Genomic DNA, 21562 nt, shown 5'->3' with positions numbered 1-21562 from the left:
GCGACAGCTCCTCAACCAACGCGCGCGGGGGCGCGCAATCGGGAGCGAGTTTAAGGTGGCATTGCAAATGATTGATTTGTTAGTCTAGTCTAGCGCTCAGTTGTTCCTCGCAGCACACACTAGTATGATAAAAAAAAAAGAAGTCACACCATCCAGCTCGTGAAATTAAATGGTTTGAAATGTAGCAACAGAAAACACATGTGAAGTTATAAACCCTCACTTGTATAATGTTGTATAACACACAGCAAGATCCACTTGATTTAACAGAGCTGACGCTTCTTTTTGTCATAATTAGGTTAATTTCTGAAAACACCATGTGATCATGTAAATGTAAAGTTTGGTTTTGTTTTTGTCTAATTTTGAACAAAAATCTTCACATTGAAAAGTGGATTCTGGGGTGTTGGTATTACACCAAGGCAAGGCAAGGCAAGGCAAGGCAAGTTTATTTGCATTTAAAACACAATTTCATAAAACATTTTTTAAATGCACTAAAAAGGAAATTCGTTTTAAAGCAGAATTAAAGACAAACAGACAAAAGTTAAGAAGTATAAAACAAATGAGATGCAAGGAATAAAGGTTACAGTGCAATGCATTACTGTGGATTACTGAAATGCAGCAGTAAATAAAAAGGTTTTAAACCTTGACTTAAAGCTACTGAGTTTCAACAGCCCTGGTGCATTCTGGGAGTTTGTTTCACAGGTGAGGAACATAAAAGCTGTCTAAAAGCTGTGATTGGCTCTAACGCTGGGCACAGAAAGTAGGCATGACCCTGACGTCCTGAGGGTTAGGGTTAGGGTTGGTTAACAATGTACCAGCAGTTCAGAGATTTATTTTGGACCATTCAGAGCAAAAGGATTTTAAAATCTATTATGTGACAGACAGGTAGCCAGTGTAAAGATCAAAGAACTGGAGTTATAGACTCTCTTAGTCTTAGTCAGGACTCGGGCCGCAGCATCCTGAACTAACTGCAGCTGTTTGATGGATTTTTTTGGGAGACCCGTGAGAACAGTGTTACAGTAGTCCAGTCTACTGAAGATAAAAGCTGGACACGTTTTTCTAAGTCCTGCTGAGACATCAGTCCTTTAACTCTCGATGTGTTCTTTGGGTTATAATAGGCTGACTTCACTACTGTCCTAATGTGGCTGTTAAAATCCAGAACCACTCACAGATATCTGGGTGGGCTATTTGTTTGTAGCTTTACTGCTTGAAGCTGAGTGTTGACATTTAATCTTCCTTCCTTGGCTCCAAACACTGTTATTTCTGTTTTGTATTCATTTAACTGAAGGGAATTCTGGCACATCCACTCTTTAATTTGATCAATGCATTTGATCAGTGTTTGAATTGGATTATAGTCTCCTGGTGAGGTGATTATATAAATTGGTGTGTCATCTGTCTAGTTATGGTACCACATTTTGTTATTTTTCATAATTTGTGCAAGTGGGAGCATATATATGTAAAACAACACAGACCCCAGAATTGAACCTTGAGGAACTCCACATGTTATTTTTGTAAACTCTGATATGCCAAAATATTATTTTCAAGCCTGCTGGAATTGAACTATGAAAGAAAACCTCTCTAGTTAAATTTTTCTCTCACTCCAAAATACAAAACACATTTTTCATGGTTAAAAACCCACATACTCAGCTCTGCTGCTCATACAACAAATGTGTCACTATTTAAAATGGAAATAAACAGGCTTTCCAACGGTATGAGATGCATTGTTACAACAAAAAAATAATATACAAAACACAGATTTCCCTTACTTTTTGTGACAAGTTTATTATCATTCCATCACTTGTTGGCATTTGGAAGAACATGAACATCTAGAAGATGTTTTCCGGTTTGATTTCACAGTTATTCCTCACAACCTTTAGATATAAGTTATGTAGGAAATATGCAGAGTTTACATTAAGTGCCCTTGTAAATATATTCACAGAAGCATGCTTCCTGCTTACTTGTGCAAGCAAATATATCTGTTTGAACTAAATTGGACAAAACTGAAACAAGAGGGTTTTAGATTCAGATTGGAACAATATGAGATTGTGTCTTCTGGGAATAGGAAGGAGTGTGGGAGTGCGACGTTGCAGTAGCGAGCGGGCTCATGATGCAACGATGTGGCAGCAGTGTTATGAAACAGCATGAAGGCAGAGATTACTCAAACTAGGTTAGTGGAGCAGCGCAGCACAGAGCACATCCAGTCACAGAATCACACTGATGCACACACAAACACACCCACAGGGACAAATTGTGACCATCCTTTTGCTTTTTACTTTGCCCTTTTGTCCTATGCCACTTCTCTTTTTTTTATACGTTATCTTCTTTCTAGTTAATCACTTCCTTGTCTCCCGTAGAACATTATGTTTTCATTTCAGCATGTTACAAACTTTTACACACAGTTTCTCCTTTCAGCTTTTTATTTCTGCAATAGATCTGTATTTATTTCCTCTAGTGCCACTTTGTTGTCCGTCTCCCTTGACAATGGCAGTGACACTTTGACCTCGGTTCTTACGTAACAGCTGTGCAGCTAAGCAGAAGAAGCTGACAGGAGAGCGAGAGGAGGAGGGTTTCAGCACGGATTTGTGCATGGCAGACATTTTGTTGCTCGACAATAAAGTAAGAGGAGAGAGAGAAAGCTGGGGAGCAGAGCTTAGAGCGAGAGAAGCTGGAGGATTTTGGAAGGTTTTCAGTGGTGGCATAACAGGATGAGGGAGCAGATGGGGGAGGCTGGCAGAAATTAAACATAATCGTACAGTGTAGACTGCACAACACCAAGCAGAATTGGCTTTATATTATTTAAATAAAAAACAGTAAAAACAATCAGTCATAGATGCAACATCTGTGTCTCTTTTTGATCTTTGAGCTGAAGAAAATACAGAATAGACAAAAACAGAATATTGGACCATAACTAGTTGTTTTCACTTCATCGGTAATATTGTGTACACTCCGATGTCATCATGGTTCAAAGAACAAGTTACATATACTGTAACGTATCTGTGTTTAATAGATATAATACCTGTCAAACACACATAAATCTGCACTAGCTGGCAACACTTTTAATTTTTGTCACAATTTTTGTTCTGCTGTATTTATTGTTTTTAGGAATGGCATCAGGTTTCTCCTCAGTCACATCAAAGCCAGGATGACCTTGTAACTCCCCAGGACTGAATTTAAAGGCCTTCCTTACATGAAAGACTCTTTGTAACGATGAGGCACCAACTGTAACTGATTGGCTGCACATGCTTTCAGCAGGGCCCTGTGACCAATCAAAGCAGCATCACTGCCTTTAACTCAAGTCTATCATCTCACAAGCCCTTATGTAGACTAACCATGTGCATTCAGACATGTTCTCGAGTCATGTACTTGCATGTTTCATGGGCCATTTTAACTGCTTCTCATTCTCATTCTATTTGTACTCATTCGTTGCACTCACTCTTACATAAAGGCAGAAGCACAAACACGCATTACCCGTAGGTTTGCTGGGATTATTTTAGGCTCCTTCCATCCACAGAGCTGTAATCCTTCACTGTTTCACTCAATCAGTTAATCTCCCTGTTCTCTTCAGCCTGGAGGCACCTTAATCCCCCCTTCCTCCCCCCGAGCCCTTCAAAAACCACAGCTCTGTAATCTGGAGCTGCCAGTGTTGCTGCATCACTAGGTCAGTGTGTCAAAGAACGCACGGACACTTGTTCTCCGTTGTCACAATCTTCTCATACTCCTCTCAGCTCCACTTTTACATGCATGTCCCATACTGGTCTTTTTTAATGTTTTGCTCCCTGCTCCTGTTTTCACTCAGCACTCTTATTTGGGTGTGCTTTCTTGCCCCATTATCAGTCTCACTCTTGATACACTGTACAGCTGTAGAGTTTGCTAAAAAACCTGCCCGATCAAAAATAAAAGTATGAGTTCATCCATGGGTCATGAGCTGCATAATAACCAGCTGCACACTCACATTTCTTCCACTATCAGGCACAGTGTCACAAAAGAGTTCAAGCATATACTCTTTGGATGTTTTGACTGATGGAAATCTCCAAAACCCCGTAAGCATGAAATATATTTAAGTCAGGGAGAAATAAGTTCCCTTATAAATAAAGGATTGCAGGTTTCGAAGGTTTTGCACAACCTGTGCAAAGGTGAAACTGGATGGACTTGATGTTTTATTTTTAACTGATAGTTATCCTGTATAGTTACACATTTCCAAGTCATCCATTTACTAATCCAGTTTTATCCTGCTGGGGATCATATGGGGCTGACATTTGGTCAGAGGTGGAGTTCTCCCTGGCCAGGTTACCCGTATTTCAAAGGGCTAACAAAGAAAGACTCTACTTCAAGGTCAATTCAGAATCACCAGTTAAGTAAACATGCTTCTCTTTGGAGTATAAGAGGAAACTGGAGCAGGCAGAGAAAACCAATGAGGAGGCATGAGGAGAATATCAAACATATCCACACAAAAATGCCCCATCAGATTAGACCATCGGCCTCTTGTTGCTTTAGGAGGCCTCTTTGCTGCACCATAAATGCTTCATGATAAGTAGACACTAGTCCACTTTTAATGATGAACATTTCTTTTTTATGAATTGCTAAATTCAGACGTCTTCATGGAATATCCCTTGATGGGTATCTGGTTATGTAAACGACATACTGACCCACAAACGTGCATACGTGTGGAATTACATCAGCGTGTAATTTTCTACTCTGTCTGAACTTGTCTTGATAAAGACAATCAGCCGCAAATGTCTTGTTCTGCCATTCAGTCTCTCTTCCACATTTCTCCTCTTTGTTCCTCACAACACAAGTTCAATATCCCCACCCACGAATGCTTGAATAGAAGGCATACTCTGAAGGCTTAGCACATTCACAGTACCGAATAGCTCATCCGCGTTAACAAAAGACAGAAATGATTGATTTAACTCTGGTCATAATCATAAATAACATATGGGTCTGCTTTAAAATACACGTTTGTCTTGCTGCCTGTCTTTCTGTCTCTGTCTTTCTGCATTTGCGAGTGTCTGATGCAAATACAAATACACAGCATGCAAAGATGTGGTGGGTGTGGAGGCGTGTTTCCACGGTGACCAGGTTGTGTTTATCGTCGGTGTGATTCAGCGTGGCTTGCCATGTGAGACTGACCCAGTTACACCCAAGTGAGTTTGAATGCATGCGCTTGAGCACATGGGTGTGCACGCCACATGCATATGGACTCACACATGTAATAACACATGGGCACTGACAATGCGGTGATGTGTTTGTGTTTCATGATAATGAGGCCAGGAAGAAAACATGTTATTCCAGCTTCCTGTTTGTTTCCTGAGCTGTGACTATTCTCCAGTCTGTCTCATGTTGTCTTGCCTTCTCCATCTCTGACCTGATGACCTAAATCTGTTGTGTGGCATCTTCAGCCACTTCTAGGCATCCATATCATTCCTCACTTTCCTTTAATCTTTCCATTTTCTTTCATCCACCCATATTTATTCTGTTTGTTTTGACCCAGAACCTCTAAGGGCCTTAAATGATCTAATCGGGACAGAAATATGCCTTTGTTGAGATCACTTCGTACTCATACATTGGCAGCTTTAAACCCTTAGCAGAGTCTGTGTCCCTGTGCAGCCCTAATCTGCCTTGAGAGAAAGTTTGCTATCTTTACAGCTCAAATCTCTAGCGTTTTACCTTAAAACCAGCTCCACGCTGCAGTAAGCGGCATCTCACTCCAGATTGATGTTTAATGACATGAACACTTCCTCTTGAAAATTAAGCATGGGTGAGATTTGATAACTTGTTTCATATATAGCCACCCGGATGACTCATCCCATCACCCCCAGTAGGAACAGAGACACCCAGTGTTGGACTAGAGGTATAACATGCCAGGCTTATGTAATACTTGGAATTTGCTCCTTAGCTCCATGGTTTTCAGTCCATATTGTCTTAAAGCGGCTTAGACACATGACACATCACAAGTTGAAGTGTGTTGTAGGGTTTTTGAAAGGCAGATGAATGGAGTGATTGTTCCCTGTCATGTCGGACACATATTTACACGGATATGTACACTTGGTTTTTCATGGGGGAATGCGTCCAAAGCAAATGTATCCACCCACTTTCTGGTGGCTGCAAAAGACTGACCCTCCAAATGTCCAAACATGTTATCACAGATTGGGACCCATTACAAATATTATGCAACGTGGAGGCATTATGCAATCACAACAAAAAACTGGACACTGAAACATCAGCTGATTTGCAGATCACATGGCTGCTGCTGACTCATCTGACTTGAATGGCACCCGCTGAAGTTCAAGTTGTTTCTGTTGGGCTGCTGTACGTCGGCTGGATGCTGGTTTTGAGCATGTATCGCTTACTCAATCACTGAAATGGAAGATAGTGCTGTGTTTTTCAGGCTCGGGAGGTGTGCAGAAAGTCTGCATTGCGTCACAGCAGGGTGTAGAGGAAAAGCTATAGAGAAGGGAGCCAGGGGGGGGGGGGGGGGGCTGGTAAGCAGGGGTGCAGCCTGGGAGAGAGAGGTGTGTCCTCACTGACCTAGTTAGAGCAATGGAACCCCCCCCACCGCTGCCCCACCTCCTCACCACTGACGTGGAAAGGGCACTTTCAAACACTACCAGAATGCAGGGAGCCAGAGACAGATGAGCCGTTAAAAAGAAAGAAAGAAAGCTGCTGATCAACAGACGAGCCGGAGAGAGTCAGGGAAAAAAAATGAAAGCAGCTAGCAGACAAACACATCCACACTAATATATTAGATCAGGGAAATATCTCAGAGAAAACAGGATAGGCCTAAAGTGATTTAAAACTAATTAATGAAAACAGTAGGCTGTATCAGAAATATTGAGCTCTTTCATATCCTGTGCAGTATTAGATTTGTGTCTTTATTTTCAGAGAATAATATCTTTAAGGCATAAAGTAGCTTTTAATAAGACCACAACGCAATAACAGCAAAACACAGACTAATAAACAGGATCTAATCTGACATCTCTTGTGCTTTTCAGTCTTCTGTTTCTATAGATCTGTTTTCAAGGTTGCTTCAATGAAATGGGATGCAAAAGAAGTGTACTAATTACAGGTATTTAACGTAGTTATTTGTATCCGCGACACTGGGCTGCTTCCATATTGATGATCAGTCTAACCCAAATCTAACTTTCAGTCTTTTCTCCAGGATTGTGGTTTTGTCCCTCTGGTTTCACGGTACAGTTCAGAGGTGCGGAGTAATGGAGCAAATTGCGCTTTTCTTGAGAGCACACAGTAAAACTTTCCTGAAACCTAACTTTGTTGCCAAAAATAGATATAACTAATAAAAAGGGCATCTCTATACGCCAGGCCTTTCTGCTCCATCATCTATTTTAATGTCATTTGTTCTCATCAGTTCCATTCGCCCCTTCCAAAAACTTTTCCAGATTACATTTTCAGATGCCTTTTCATTTACTTTAAATCCCCCAGCTGTTTATTCTTGGTTTCTCTCATCAGTTGTTCCGCTGCTGGATGAACTTTCAGCTCCACTCAGTGATGACAAGCTGAAGGCTGCTGCTGACGTCCTTCGTCTGATCCAAACTATACAAAAAGTTAAGTTTAAAATCAACAATAAAATCATAATTATGAAAACACTCCAATTTCTCAGACAGAAAAACATTGAATGGGGTTCTGCCAGGTGCCAGAATCAGACTTTTTCATTTTTGTCAACAACCTTTTTACTGGTTTTGATCGAAGCCCTTTGTTCTGAAAATGAGTCCTTTATTACCCATCATAATTGAGCTCAGTGCTACATAAGAGGACGGATGGGAGATAATGATACAGACATCGATTCCTCCGTAAAAGCATTTTAAAATCAAGATTCCATCGCAGTGCTTGTAAATGTTTCACTGTCTCTTCTGCAGTTTATGTCCCTTTGCTCTGGGACTTGTTCAGACGTTGCGTATTACAAAACCTCATTACAGTGTACAACCCAAACAATTTCAGTGGACCAACTCTGACAACGGTCTTATGGTTGATGAATGTCCGGGATTTGTATCATGAAAAAGAGGCTTAGTCACTGGTGAATACACCCTGTTTCTCAAACAAGTGACTCAGACCTCAAAAGGACAAACAAGCGCATAATTGCTAAAGAAAAACGAGGCGATTACGAACACAAGCCTTCTGTGAAGAACAGGGAGTCTCCATTTTTAATTAGACGCCCCTTAATGAGGCGTGATTGTGAGGTACCGGGTTTGCTGCCAGGCTGGTCAGTCTCCTGGCCCTCAGCCCCGCCTACTGTTTAGGGGTCTTTCACAGTGTCTGCCTGCTGCTGAATATCATGTCAGGTTTGCTCATCATTAGATGTATGATGGTTAAAACATTGTGAAATCAGTGAATCAGATATTGTTCAAACAAAAAGCAGCCACCTGCACGTTGGTATTTGTTGAAATTTGCTGTCTTCTCATTCATTTGACTTCAGAGTTTTGTGTTTGGGGGTGTGTAGTGTGCTTTGAAACGAAACCTTTGCACAACTTCAATACATTTCTGCTGAAAACGACACCACAGTCTGACCATTTTTCTTGCCCACACTCAAATGAATAATTATTTTTGTTAAAAGCTGAAATTTAGTCAGGCTTGACTAAATAAATACATGAATAAATGATATCAAGAACATATATGATAGTATGGTATGAAAAGTTAAATGTAGACTTGCAATAGCATAGTTATTGTCACCATAGAGGTTTGTGGAGTATTATATCGTTCTTTTCTTCAAATGTATTTTCACATCTATTTGTTACTCTGTTCGTGTTGTGGTCTGAAAATAGAGGAAATGATGCAGGTACGTTAAAAATGTCTATGACGTCTGTTCTCTGAAAGACCTCCTGATTGCTGCCCGTAGATCTATTCACTTCACTTCAGTGAATGAGCGCTCACTTGGTAAGTTAAGCTTCTTACTAGTTTACCTTGACAAGCACCAGAAAGTTGATGGCACTTTGAAAACCTGCAGAAACATGTATGCTACAGTAAAACCTCCCATGTTGTTGAACTTTACCGTACTTCCATTACTATTTTCAACGTATTTCCTGCTAACTGACCAATTAGAAATGATAAACTTGAAGAAAAACAACAAAACCTTTGAACTTGTTCTACTTAATGATGTGAATGATTCAAATTTATATATCTGACTAATTTTAAACACCGAACAATATAAATAAGCTACTCACCTTAATCGGGCAGAATCTAAAGTTACTCGTTTTGATTGTCAGCTGAGCAATCTCGGGTGGATTTAACATGAAAACTGTTAAGATTTGATAGATTTGCAATTTGACTCCATTTTCTGAATGAGAACAAGGTCACATGACAATGTGTTGACATACACTATGTTTATGTTTTAATTAAACAATTACAAGAGTACTAGGTTAATAGTCATTTACTCAGTGCTACGGTCAACATTAATCGTTCTTAATTATACACAGGTCCACCGCTTACAGATAAACAACAAAATGGACGTCAATGCCACAAACTCCAGTTGCGAAGTGGAAACCCACCAGGGTGTGTCCTATGCTTCAGTGTTTCTAGTGGGGTTTCTACTAAATGCTGCTGCTCTGCGTGCTTTCATCGCCAAGTGGGACTCCTGGAAAGACACCCACATCTACATGTTCAACCTGGCAATAGCAGACTTTGCCCTCATCCTCTTCCTTCCCTTCAGGATTTATGATGCCTTCTTCTGCCTCCCAAAGAATTACTTCTGTACTTTCTTCATTTGTATTCATTTCATCAACATGTACGCCAGCATCATGACCACGACAGTCATCAGCGTCCAGCGGTACCTGTCTGTAAGGTTCCCACTGAAGGTCAGATTATGGAAGAAGAAGAAACAGAGTGCTGTTGCTGTGTGCCTGGTCATCTGGGTGATTCTGGTGACCTTATGTGCTATATTTCATACAGAGAACAGTCCTCAAAACCTCTGGAGGTGTTTTGAGAGATGTAAAGATAAACCATTGAAGTTATCCTCTATGGTGCTTCTGGTTTTTGTAGGGTATGTCACTCCACTCCTGATCATTGTTTTCTGCTCTACTCAGATCATCTGCATTTTGTTAAAGATGCAAGACAAGTCTGAGAAAATGAAAAATGCAGTTGGCATGGTAACAGCAAACATGGTTGTGTTCATCATGTGCTACACACCGATCCACATTGCTTTTGTTGTTAACTACTTTTATGAAGCACCTCAAGACTGGAACGCTACATATTTGCACAGTCACAACTTTCTAATCTGGTTTGAGTGGTTTGCTTCCACCAACTGCTGTTTTGATTCCATCAGCTACTATTTTTTATTGAAAAGGATCAATTCATAAACATTTTGCGGCATGGTGGGGGGGTGGGGGGTCCTCACTTTCTGAACAGTATGTGTGCTTGTGCTTGTGTATTATTTACAAAATATAATACAATTCTTTTTTTTATGATGGAATACAAAATTATATCATTTAATATATTAATAGTACACAGGATATACAATATAACCATGGAAAAGTTGCTTTTCTACATATTTTCTACTGTAGTTGAGCTGCTTGCGAACACGTGTGAACAGCAGGATCTTATGATACAAAATAATCATTTTATTACAGTGCAATGACACTCCAAGAGCATTAATAGCTATAGTTTCTCTTTTGCCCAGTCATATGAGACATGGTAGTTAATATAAAGTTGTTCCCTTTATCTATAAGCAAGTGGTTGTCCTATTTAAAAAGAAATCCCTCTATTTCTGCATCTTCCTTTATGATCAGGTGATAAACGAGTCCTGATTTTTCCACTCGTATATGAATATACGAGTGAAAAAGTTATATGAATATAATACAATTTTACCTCATATTCCATGAATTAATGTGGTCCAGTCTTGTTTCTGCTGTTGAAAACCTTCTCAAGGTCTTGGGTGGATCTGTGGAAAACTGCAATCAAAAAGAACAGGAAACTGACTGTGACATGAAAAACGTTTGTTGAAAAAAAAAGTATTCCTCATTCATATATGTATATTTACTTCAGTTATTAATTTACGCTTCATAGCCTACTTTCTTGACTTCATTGATATTATTATTTTATTTAGACTGAAATCATGTACCAGGAAGACTCTATAAAAGGGGCATGTGGCACTTTTTCATTTCTTTTATTAGTTTCATTTCTTTTTTAAATTTTAGTCAGTTTGTATTTTGACTTTTTTATGATACAAACTTACATTTCCTCCAGAGTCATGGCTGATAGTCTCTCGGCCCACGCCCACCCTTGTTTTCAGATGCAATGACCTGATAACGCTCTGCATCTCTCCATCTGTTGACCTGACCGTGTGAGGCTCAAAGTACAACATCAAAACCCTGAGTAAAAGCTCCTCTCGGCTCTGCGCCACCTCCCAGCATAATAACAGCCTGTTTCCTAGTTTGGTTTTAGGAGCTCAGGCAGAAGTCACATCTCCGCTGGGAGCATGCGTCCTTTCCTTCCTCACTGTGACGATGAAGGCTTTACGTAAGCTCCCTCTGGTGGCAGAGGAAAAAACAAGCTTGAAAGGTTTTTCTCTACTGCTCAGGATCAGAGAAAGTAAAGGGCTCTTTGTGCATGCAGGATGACAAATGTAGCTCTTTTGGGGGAAATGCACTGCGATCATGACATACAGACTTCTCAAGAGGGCGGCAACACAGTTCATGCACTTGTGAAGGCGTGTGTTGTTTATGTATGCCTGGGCCTAGTGATGTACATTTATATAATAAAGATGTATTCAGAACCAAATGACTACATTATTTATCAATCATTTAATACTATTTAAAAGCAGCACAGATTAATGCATCAACAGAACTGCATAAAGTAGAGCAAGAATCGAGAAGGTTAACCTCCAGCTAAGGTTACGACCACAGATCTCTGAAAGGAAACTGTTAAACTTTCCGATACAAATGTAACAAAAATACTCTTCATATTGCAGGGTGTATTCAGGCCATTTGTCAATTACAAACAGCCTCACATCTCAAACACGGCACCATCTTAGAAGAGCATGGACGGACCCACCGAAACTAAACCCTTACAAAATACATACAAGATGATCATTTACACTATTCACAAATTAAACAGAACTGCTTCTTCCAAAATAAATGAAACATTTTTGTGCTTTTCATTATTACTGCAAAGTATGATGACCGACAAATAAAAAAAAAGTAGAGTGGTGAATAAATAATTTCAACAGTACGAGTACAAGAAAGAAAGACATTTAGCATGTAAGATCAAAAGTGCACAAATCACAGGTCTACTGCAGTAAGAGAGTCTTTCAACACCACGATGCATGAGAGGTGCTGTGCTGACTGAAATGCTCTTCATCGTGGTACTTTAAAAGATGTTTATCTACGTTTTCCATTTTTATTTATTTTTTGCTTAGATATTCAGGCATCAATAAGTCATCCATCAGTTGAATTTTGTGCACTGATGTGATAAAAAGACACTCTGCAACTTGGTGACATTTGTGTTTAAGCCATCCATTATCCATTCTTACTGCATCTTATTCAGGGTCTTGGGGGTCTGCTGGAGCTTAGAGCAGCTGTGTACGGGTCAAAGACAGAGGAACAACCCATAACTCCATCAGAGAGCCACACGTGCGCAAAAACTATAATTAATTCATATTCACCAATCACCCTAACATGCTTGTTGTTGGACTGTGGGCTGAAGCTAGTCTACCTATAGGGAAACTTATGCAAGCACGGAGATAACATGAAAACAGCTACACAGAAGTTTTAATTCCCCCAGGAGTTCCCCCAGATTTTTATAACTGTTGTATATATTCACCCAAAGGCGAATGCCTCTTCTGCCTCTTGCATCATATGTGACGTCATACAGAGACTGCAGACTATATCACCAGAGGCCCCGAATTTCATATTGGGTGATTTTAATCATGTTTCATTGGAAAAGACCCTTACAAACTTTTTTCAATATGTCTCCTGTCCAACCAGACGTAGTAAGACCTTGGACTTGTGTTATGGGTCTATTAAAAATGCTTTTAAATCACTTCCTCTTCCCCCTCTGGGCTCTGCAGACCATAGCTGTGTGCATCTCCTCCCAACCTATAAGACTGTTCTAAAGAGGGAGAAAATCCAAACCAGGGAGGTGAAAGTCTGGACAAATGATGCCGTGCACTCGCTGCAGGGATGCTTTGATTGTACAGACTGGGAAATGTTTGAGGAATCATGTGAGGCCTTGGATGAACTAACTGATGTGGTCTGTTCATACGCTATGTGAAATCCCCAGAAGTTGTGATCACAGACAGCTTTGTTTTGTTGTTTTAATACATCTTCAGCATGTGTAAGTCTCTCCAGCTCTTAAAAGTTGTCAGTGAGTGACAGTGAGAAAGATACTAGCCATGTGGTAAACCGACAAGGGCCAGTTACAAGTCTGCTGACTTCCAAGGGACTGATACATGGTCTAAAAGAGAGGAAATGACGCAAACGCATCAGACATTTTCATGGTTGCTGTTTGAAAAACCTCCTGAGTGATGCTGGTAAAATTTATTTGGGGAGAGATCTTGTATGAGGGTGCATCTCACCTGGTAAGTTTCCATCTTTTACTGGTTCACTTCGACAGACGATAGAAAGCTGATAGTTTCAACTCTTAATGTGAGAAACATGCATGTTGGCAGGGAAAAAGACTTCTCACTTTAGTTTTTGTCTTACTTTAATTGTTGTTTTCAATGCATTTCTTACAAACTCTTTGCTCCAAACCTGATTTCACCTGATGGACCTCATGAAAATATTTTTTAAAATAACTTTTCCTATGACATCATAATGTTGTGCACAGAGTTACAGAACTTTAAAACTTGTCTTACATAGATATAGGCATGGTTCAAACTTGTACATCCGTCTTACTTAAATGATCTAACACCAGTTTAACAAATCCAGATCAAATGTGTTTCTTTTAAAGTTACACTCTTTGTGATTCTCAGCTTTGGTGAGCTCTCTCAAGGAGAATTTTGACGAAAGCTGTTATAAGTTTGCATATTGGGTAGATATTGCCTCCCTTCTGTGAATGATTTCAGAAACCAGCAAGTCATATTTTTTTGGACATACATTATGTTTTATGTCTCAATGAAATTCCTCAAAGAGTGCAGGCTTACTATTAACATTAAATAATGTAATTTATTCAGTGCTAAGGTCAACATTAATTGTTCTTAATTACACACAGGTGCACCACTTACAGATAAACAACAAAATGGACGTCTGTGCCACAAACTCCAGTTGCAGAGTGGAACCCCACCAGGGTGTGTCCTATGCTTCAGTGTTTCTAGTGGGGTTTCTACTAAATGCTGCTGCTCTGCGTGCTTTCATCGCCAAGTGGGACTCCTGGAAAGACACCCACATCTACATGTTCAACCTGGCAATAGCAGACTTTGCCCTCATCCTCTTCCTTCCCTTCAGGATTTATGATTCCTTCTTCTGCCTCCCAAAGACTTACTTCTGTACTTTCTTCATTTTTATTCATTTCATCAACATGTACGCCAGCATCATGACCACGACAGTCATCAGCGTCCAGCGGTACCTGTCTGTAAGGTTCCCACTGAAGGTCAGATTATGGAAGAAGAAGAAACAGAGTGCTGTTGCTGTGTGCCTGGTCATCTGGGTGATTCTGGTGACTTTATGTGCTATATTTCGTGAGGAGAACAGTCCTCAAAACCTCTGGACGTGTTTTGAAAGATGTAAAGATACACCACTGAAGGCACGATCTATGGTGCTTCTGGTTTTTGTAGGGTATGTCACTCCGCTCCTGATCATTGTTTTCTGCTCTACTCAGATCATCTGCATTTTGTTAAAGCTGCAAGACAAGTCTGAGAAAATGAAAAATGCAGTTGGCATGGTAACAGCAAACATGGTTGTGTTCATCATGTGCTACACACCGATCCACATAGCCTTTGTTGTTAACTACTTTTATGTAGCACCTCAAGACTGGAAAGCTAGAAATTTGTACAGTCACAACTTTCTAATCTGGTCTGAGTGGATTGCTTCCACCAACTGCTGTTTTGATTCAATCAGCTACTATTTCTTATTGAAAAGGATCAATTCATAAACCGTTTTGTGAACAGTATGTGTGCTTGTGCTTGTGTATTATTTACAAAATATAATACAATTCTTTTTTTTTTCTTTTTTTGGAATACAAAATTATATCATTTAAAGATATTAATGGTACACAGGATATACAATATAACCATGGAAAAGTTGCTTTTCTACATATTTTCTACTGTAGTTGAGCTGCTTGCGAACACGTGTGGACAGCAGGATCTTATGATACAAAATAATCATTTTATTACAGTGCAATGACACTCCAAGTGCATTAATAGCTATAGTTTCTCTTTTGCCCAGTCATATGAGACATGGTAGTTAATATAAAGTTGTTCCCTTTATCTAGAAGCAAGTGGTTGTCCTATTTAAAAATAAATCCCTCTATTTCTGCATCTTCCTTTATGATCAGGTGATAAACGAGTCCTGACTTTTCCACTCGTATATGAATATACGAGTGGAAAAGTTATGTGAATATACTACAATTTTACCTCATATTCCATGAATTAATCTGGTCCAGTCTTGTTTCCGCTGTTGAAAACCTTCTCAAGGTCTTGGGTGGGTCTGTGGAAAACTGCAATCAAAAAGAACAGGAAACTGACTGTGACATGAGAAACGTTTGTTGAAAAAAAAAAGTATTCCTCATTCATATATGTATATTTACTTCAGTTATTAATTTACGCTTCATAGCCCACTTTCTTGACTTCATTGACATTATTATTTGATTTAGACTGAAATCATGTACCAGGCAGACTCTATAAAAGGGCATGTGGCACTTTTTCATTTCTTTTATTAGTTTCATTTCTTTTTTTAATTTTAGTCCGTTTGTATTTTGACTTTTTTATGATACAAACTTACATTTCCTCCAGAGTCATGGCTGACAGTCTCTCGGCCCACGCCCAGCCTTGTTTTCAGATGCAATGATCTGATAACGCTCTGCATCTCTCCATCTGTTGACCTGACCGTGTGAGGCTCAAAGTACAACATCAAATGCATTTTTGGGGGAAATGCACTGCGATCATGACATACAGACTTCTCAAGAGGGCGGCAACACAGTTTATATGCACTTGTGAAGGCGTGTGTTGTTTATGTATGCCTGGACCTAGTGATGTACATTTATATAATAAAAATGTATTCAGAACCAAATGACTACATTATTTATCAATCATTTAATACTATTTAAAAGCAGCACGGATTAATGCATCAACAGAACTGCATAAAGTAGAGCAAGAATCGACAAGGTTAACCTCCAGCTAAGGTTAAGACCGCAGATCTCAGAAAGGAAACTGTTAAACTCTGCGATACAAACGTAACAAAAATACTCTTCATACTGCAGGGTGTATTCAGGCCATTTGTCAATTACAGACAGCCTCACATCTCAAGCACGGCACCATCTTAGAAGAGCATGGACGGACCCACCGAAACTAAACCCTTACAAAATACATACAAGATGATTACCGTATTTTCTCGACTATAAGCTGCACCTGTATATAAGCCGCATCCGCTCTATTTAAAAAAAAAAAAGAGATATGCAAGTCGCAGATATTTATGTTGTTAGATTAGATATTTACTACATGTACAGAAGGATTTTGAACTGTAAATGATGTACAAACATGTACATGTTTGTACCTAAATCAGTGCTTTAAGTGGGCCGGTACGGAGCGGTACGCAGTACCGGCACTTCTAAATTTTACCCATCAGCGTACCGGAAATTATTTACTGTGTGCGGCGCGTACCGGTACTGTTCTTCCCAGATTCCCCATCAGTCAGTAACTCCCCCCGATCTCCCCAAAGTCTACAGGTTGGATTTATTGATTAAGGTGTTTTGATGCTCAAAGCTTGCCGTACAGACGTAAAGGCGCGCTTGGCCAACCCGCGGCTCGCGAGTGTGCTTGAGAGAGTGTGTGTGTATATGTCTATGTGGCTATGTGTATGTATGTGTGTGGGTATGGGAGTGGGAGTGTGTGTGTGTGTGTGTGTGTGTGTGTGTGTGTGTGTGTGTGTGTGTGTGTGTGTGTGTGTGCGTGCGTGCGTGCGTGCGTGCGTGTGTGTGTATGTGTGCATAAAAATCCTATCAAAGCTCCACCTGAAGTGTATCTATAGTGGGGGAGGGGGGGGAGCAACCCCGCCACCCGCGAGGCCAGGGGCCGACGAGGAAGAACCTGGAACCCAGGCCACCAGCAACCTAAATAGATCCTTTCCTAACAGTGTCTTTTAACACGGCAGCAACTTTGCTGATTAAAACGGGACAGAACCAAGAGAAAATAACCAGTATTTATTTATCTATTTATCTGTTTTAAATCTGCTTCTACCTACTTCTCTCTGCTAAAGAAGAAGTAGCGTATTCTTCTTTGAATTTATTTTGTCTTAGTTTTGATTCTAATTCCGGTTAGAGCGCCCTGAGCGGTGGAAGAAAAATAAAAAAAGTAGCGGCTTATAGTCCAGAAAATACGGTATTTACACTATTCACAAATTAAACAGAACTGCTTCTTCCAAAATAAATGAAACATTTTTGTGCTTTTCATTATTACTGCAAAGTATGATGACCGACAAATAAAAAAAAAGTAGAGTGGTGAATAAATAATTTCAACAGTAGGAGTACAAGAAAGAAAGACATTTAGCATGTAAGATCAAAAGTGCACAAATCACAGGTCTACTGCAGTAAGAGAGTCTTTCAACACCACGATGCATGAGAGGTGCTGTGCTGACTGAAATGCTCTTCATCGTTATACTTTTAAAGATGTTTATCTACATCTTCCATTTTTATTTATTTTTTGCTTAGATATTCAGGCATCAATAAGTTATCCATCAGTTGAATTTTGTGCACTGATGTGATAAAAAGACACTCTGCAACTTGGTGACATTTGTGTTTAAGCCATCCATTATCCATTCTTACTGCATCTTACTCAGGGTCTTGGGGGTCTGCTGGAGCTTAGAGCAGCTGTGTACGGGTCAAAGACAGAGGAACAACCCATAACTCCATCAGAGAGCCACACGTGCGCAAAAACTATAATTAATTCATATTCACCAATCACCCTAACATGCTTGTTGTTGGACTGTGGGCTGAAGCTAGTCTACCTATAGGGAAACTTATGCAAGCACGGAGATAACATGAAAACAGCTACACAGAAGTTTTAATTCCCCCAGGAGTTCCCCCAGATTTTTATAACTGTTGTATATATTCACCCAAAGGCGAATGCCTCTTCTGCCTCTTGCATCATATGTGACGTCATACAGAGACTGCAGACTATATCACCAGAGGCCCCGAATTTCATATTGGGTGATTTTAATCATGTTTCATTGGAAAAGACCCTTACAAACTTTTTTCAATATGTCTCCTGTCCAACCAGACGTAGTAAGACCTTGGACTTGTGTTATGGGTCTATTAAAAATGCTTTTAAATCACTTCCTCTTCCCCCTCTCGGCTCTGCAGACCATAGCTGTGTGCATCTCCTCCCAACCTATAAGACTGTTCTAAAGAGGGAGAAAATCCAAACCAGGGAGGTGAAAGTCTGGACAAATGATGCCGTGCACTCGCTGCAGGGATGCTTTGATTGTACAGACTGGGAAATGTTTGAGGAATCATGTGAGGCCTTGGATGAACTAACTGATGTGGTCTGTTCATACGCTATGTGAAATCCCCAGAAGTTGTGATCACAGACAGCTTTGTTTTGTTGTTTTAATACATCTTCAGCATGTGTAAGTCTCTCCAGCTCTTAAAAGTTGTCAGTGAGTGACAGTGAGAAAGATACTAGCCATGTGGTAAACCGACAAGGGCCAGTTACAAGTCTGCTGACTTCCAAGGGACTGATACATGGTCTAAAAGAGAGGAAATGACGCAAACGCATCAGACATTTTCATGGTTGCTGTTTGAAAAACCTCCTGAGTGATGCTGGTAAAATTTATTTGGGGAGAGATCTTGAATGAGGGTGCATCTCACCTGGTAAGTTCCCATCTTTTACTGGTTCACTTCGACAGACGATAGAAAGCTGATAGTTTCAACTCTTAATGTGAGAAACATGCATGTTGGCAGGGAAAAAGACTTCTCACTTTACTTTTTGTCTTACTTTAATTGTTGTTTTCAATGCATTTCTTACAAACTCTTTGCTCCAAATCTGATTTCACCTGATGGACCTCATGAAATCTTTTTTTAAAATAACTTTTCCTATGACATCATAATGTTGTGCACAGAGTTACAGAACTTTAAAACTTGTCTTACATAGATATAGGCATGGTTCAAACTTGTACATCCGTCTTACTTATATGATCTAACACCAGTTTAACAAATCCAGATCAAATGTGTTTCTTTTAAAGTTACACTCTTTGTGATTCTCAGCTTTACTGAGCTCTCTCAAGGAGAATTTTGACGAAAGCTGTTATAAGTTTGAATATTGGGTAGATGTTGCCTCCCTTCTGTGAATGATTGCAGAAACCAGCAAGTCATATTTTTTTGGACATACATTATGTTTTATGTCTCAATGAAATCCCTCGAAGAGTGCAGGCTTACCATTAACATTAAATAATGTAATTTATTCAGTGCTAAGGTCAACATTAATTGTTCTTAATTACACACAGGTGCACCACTTACAGATAAAAGACAAAATGGACGTCTGTGCCACAAACTCCAATGCCACAAACTCCAGTTGCAAAGTGGAACCCCACCAGGGTGTGTCCTATGCTTCAGTGTTTCTAGTGGGGTTTCTACTAAATGCTGCTGCTCTGCGTGCTTTCATCGCCAAGTGGGACTCCTGGAAAGACACCCACATCTACATGTTCAACCTGGCAATAGCAGACTTTGCCCTCATCCTCTTCCTTCCCTTCAGGGTTTTTGATGCCTTCTTCTGCCTCCCAAAGAATTACTTCTGTACTTTCCTCATTTTTATTCATTTCATCAACATGTACGCCAGCATCATGACCACGACAGTCATCAGCGTCCAGCGGTACCTGTCTGTAAGGTTCCCACTGAAGGTCAGATCATGGAAGAAGAAGAAACAGAGTGCTGTTGCTGTGTGCCTGGTCATCTGGGTGATTCTGGTGACTGTATGTGCTATATGGTATAGGGAGAACAGTCCTCAAAACCTCTGGACGTGTTTTGAGAGATGTAAAGATAAACCACTGAAGTTATCCTCTATGGTGCTTCTGGTTTTTGTAGGGTATGTCACTCCGCTCCTGATCATTGTTTTCTGCTCTACTCAGATCATCTGCATTTTGTTAAAGCTGCAAGACAAGTCTGAGAAAATGAAAAATGCAGTTGGCATGGTAACAGCAAACATGGTTGTGTTCATCATGTGCTACACGCCGATCCACATTGCCTTTGTTGTTAACTACTTTTATGAAGCACCTCAAGACTGGAACGCTACATATTTGTACAGTCACAACTTTCTAATCTGGTCTAAGTGGATTGCTTCCACCAACTGCTGTTTTGATTCCATCAGCTACTATTTTTTATTGAAAAGGATCAATTCATAAACCTTTTTGCAGTGGGGGGGGGGGGGGCGGGGGGTGGGGTGTCCTCACTTTCTGAACAGTATGTGTGCTTGTGCTTGTGTATTATTTACAAAATATAATACAATTCTTTTTTTTATGATGGAATACAAAATTATATCATTTAAAGATATTAATAGTACGCAGGATATACAATATAACTTTATGGAAAAGTTGCTTTTATACATATTTTCTACTGTAGTTGAGCTGCTTGCGAACACGTGTGAACAGCAGGATCTTATGATACAAAATAATCATTTTATTACAGTGCAATGACACTCCAAGTGCATTAATAGCTATAGTTTCTCTTTTGCCCAGTCATATGAGACATGGTAGTTATTATAAAGTTGTTCCCTTTATTTATAAGCAAGTGGTTGTCCTATTTTAAAAGAAATCCCTCTATGTCTGCATCTTCCTTTATGATCACGTGATAAACGAGTCCTGACTTTTCCACTCGTGTATGAATATACGAGTGAAAAAGTTATATGAATATAATACAATTTTACCTCATATTCCATGAATTAATGTCGTCCAGTCTTGTTTCTGCGGTTGAAAACCTTCTCAAGGTCTTGGGTGGATCTGTGGAAAACTGCAATCAAAAAGAACAGGAAACTGACTGTGACATGAAAAACGTTTGTTGAAAAAAAAAAGGATTCCTCATTCATATATGTATATTTACTTCAGTTATTAATTTACGCGTCATAGTCCACTTTCTTGACTTCATTGACATTATTATTTGATTTAGACTGAAATCATGTACCAGGCAGACTCTATAAAAGGGGCATGTGGCACTTTTTCATTTCTTTTATTAGTTTCATTTCTTTTTTTAATTTTAGTCCGTTTGTATTTTGACTTTTTTATGATACAACTTACATTTCCTCATGGCTGACAGTCTCTCGGCCCACGCCCAGCCTTGTTTTCAGATGCAATGACCTGATAACGCTCTGCATCTCTCCATCTGTTGACCTGACCGTGTGAGGCTCAAAGTACAACATGAAATGCATTTTTGGGGGAAATGCACTGCGATCATGACATACAGACTTCTCAAGAGGGCG

At 39.8% G+C, this 21562-nt stretch overlaps 3 protein-coding genes and 1 long non-coding RNA gene across 4 annotated transcripts; 3 read left to right on the top strand and 1 right to left on the bottom strand.

Moving 5' to 3' along the window:
* Positions 1-7379: 7379 nt before the first annotated feature.
* On the bottom strand, positions 7380-11340 carry LOC133451927 (uncharacterized). The gene is made up of 3 exons (XR_009783224.1): positions 11180-11340; positions 10813-10895; positions 7380-7548 (listed from the first exon to the last, which is right to left on the bottom strand). It is a non-coding gene; the product is annotated as an uncharacterized LOC133451927 (long non-coding RNA).
* Positions 9453-10304, top strand: LOC133451926 (G-protein coupled receptor 35-like). Its single transcript, XM_061731083.1, has one exon. It carries the CDS (start codon positions 9453-9455, stop codon positions 10302-10304), a length of 852 nt encoding a protein of 283 aa, XP_061587067.1.
* Positions 11341-14181: 2841 nt separating the features above from the next.
* Positions 14182-15398, top strand: LOC133451925 (G-protein coupled receptor 35-like). Its single transcript, XM_061731082.1, has one exon. The coding sequence runs from the start codon at positions 14182-14184 to the stop codon at positions 15031-15033; it is 852 nt and encodes a 283-aa protein (XP_061587066.1). The 3' UTR covers positions 15034-15398.
* A 3542-nt stretch (positions 15399-18940) lies between these two features.
* Positions 18941-20492, top strand: LOC133451924 (G-protein coupled receptor 35-like). Its single transcript, XM_061731081.1, has 2 exons — positions 18941-18966; positions 19599-20492. The coding sequence occupies exon 2, from the start codon at positions 19626-19628 to the stop codon at positions 20490-20492; it is 867 nt and encodes a 288-aa protein (XP_061587065.1). The 5' UTR covers positions 18941-18966; positions 19599-19625.
* The last annotated feature ends 1070 nt before the right edge of the window (positions 20493-21562 follow it).

The sequence above is a fragment of the Cololabis saira genome, chromosome 10, assembly GCF_033807715.1.
Source record: "Cololabis saira isolate AMF1-May2022 chromosome 10, fColSai1.1, whole genome shotgun sequence".
NCBI classification, from domain to species: domain Eukaryota; kingdom Metazoa; phylum Chordata; class Actinopteri; order Beloniformes; family Belonidae; genus Cololabis; species Cololabis saira.
The sequence above is the reverse complement of the archived record's forward strand: the minus strand, read 5'-3'. Positions and strand labels throughout refer to the sequence as shown.

What these genes read in the sequence shown, in the direction of transcription:
- LOC133451924 (XM_061731081.1), top strand. Translation starts at nt 19,626, where the DNA reads ATGGACGTCTGTGCCACAAACTCCAATGCCACAAACTCCAGTTGCAAA.
- LOC133451925 (XM_061731082.1), top strand. Translation starts at nt 14,182, where the DNA reads ATGGACGTCTGTGCCACAAACTCCAGTTGCAGAGTGGAACCCCACCAG.
- LOC133451926 (XM_061731083.1), top strand. Translation starts at nt 9,453, where the DNA reads ATGGACGTCAATGCCACAAACTCCAGTTGCGAAGTGGAAACCCACCAG.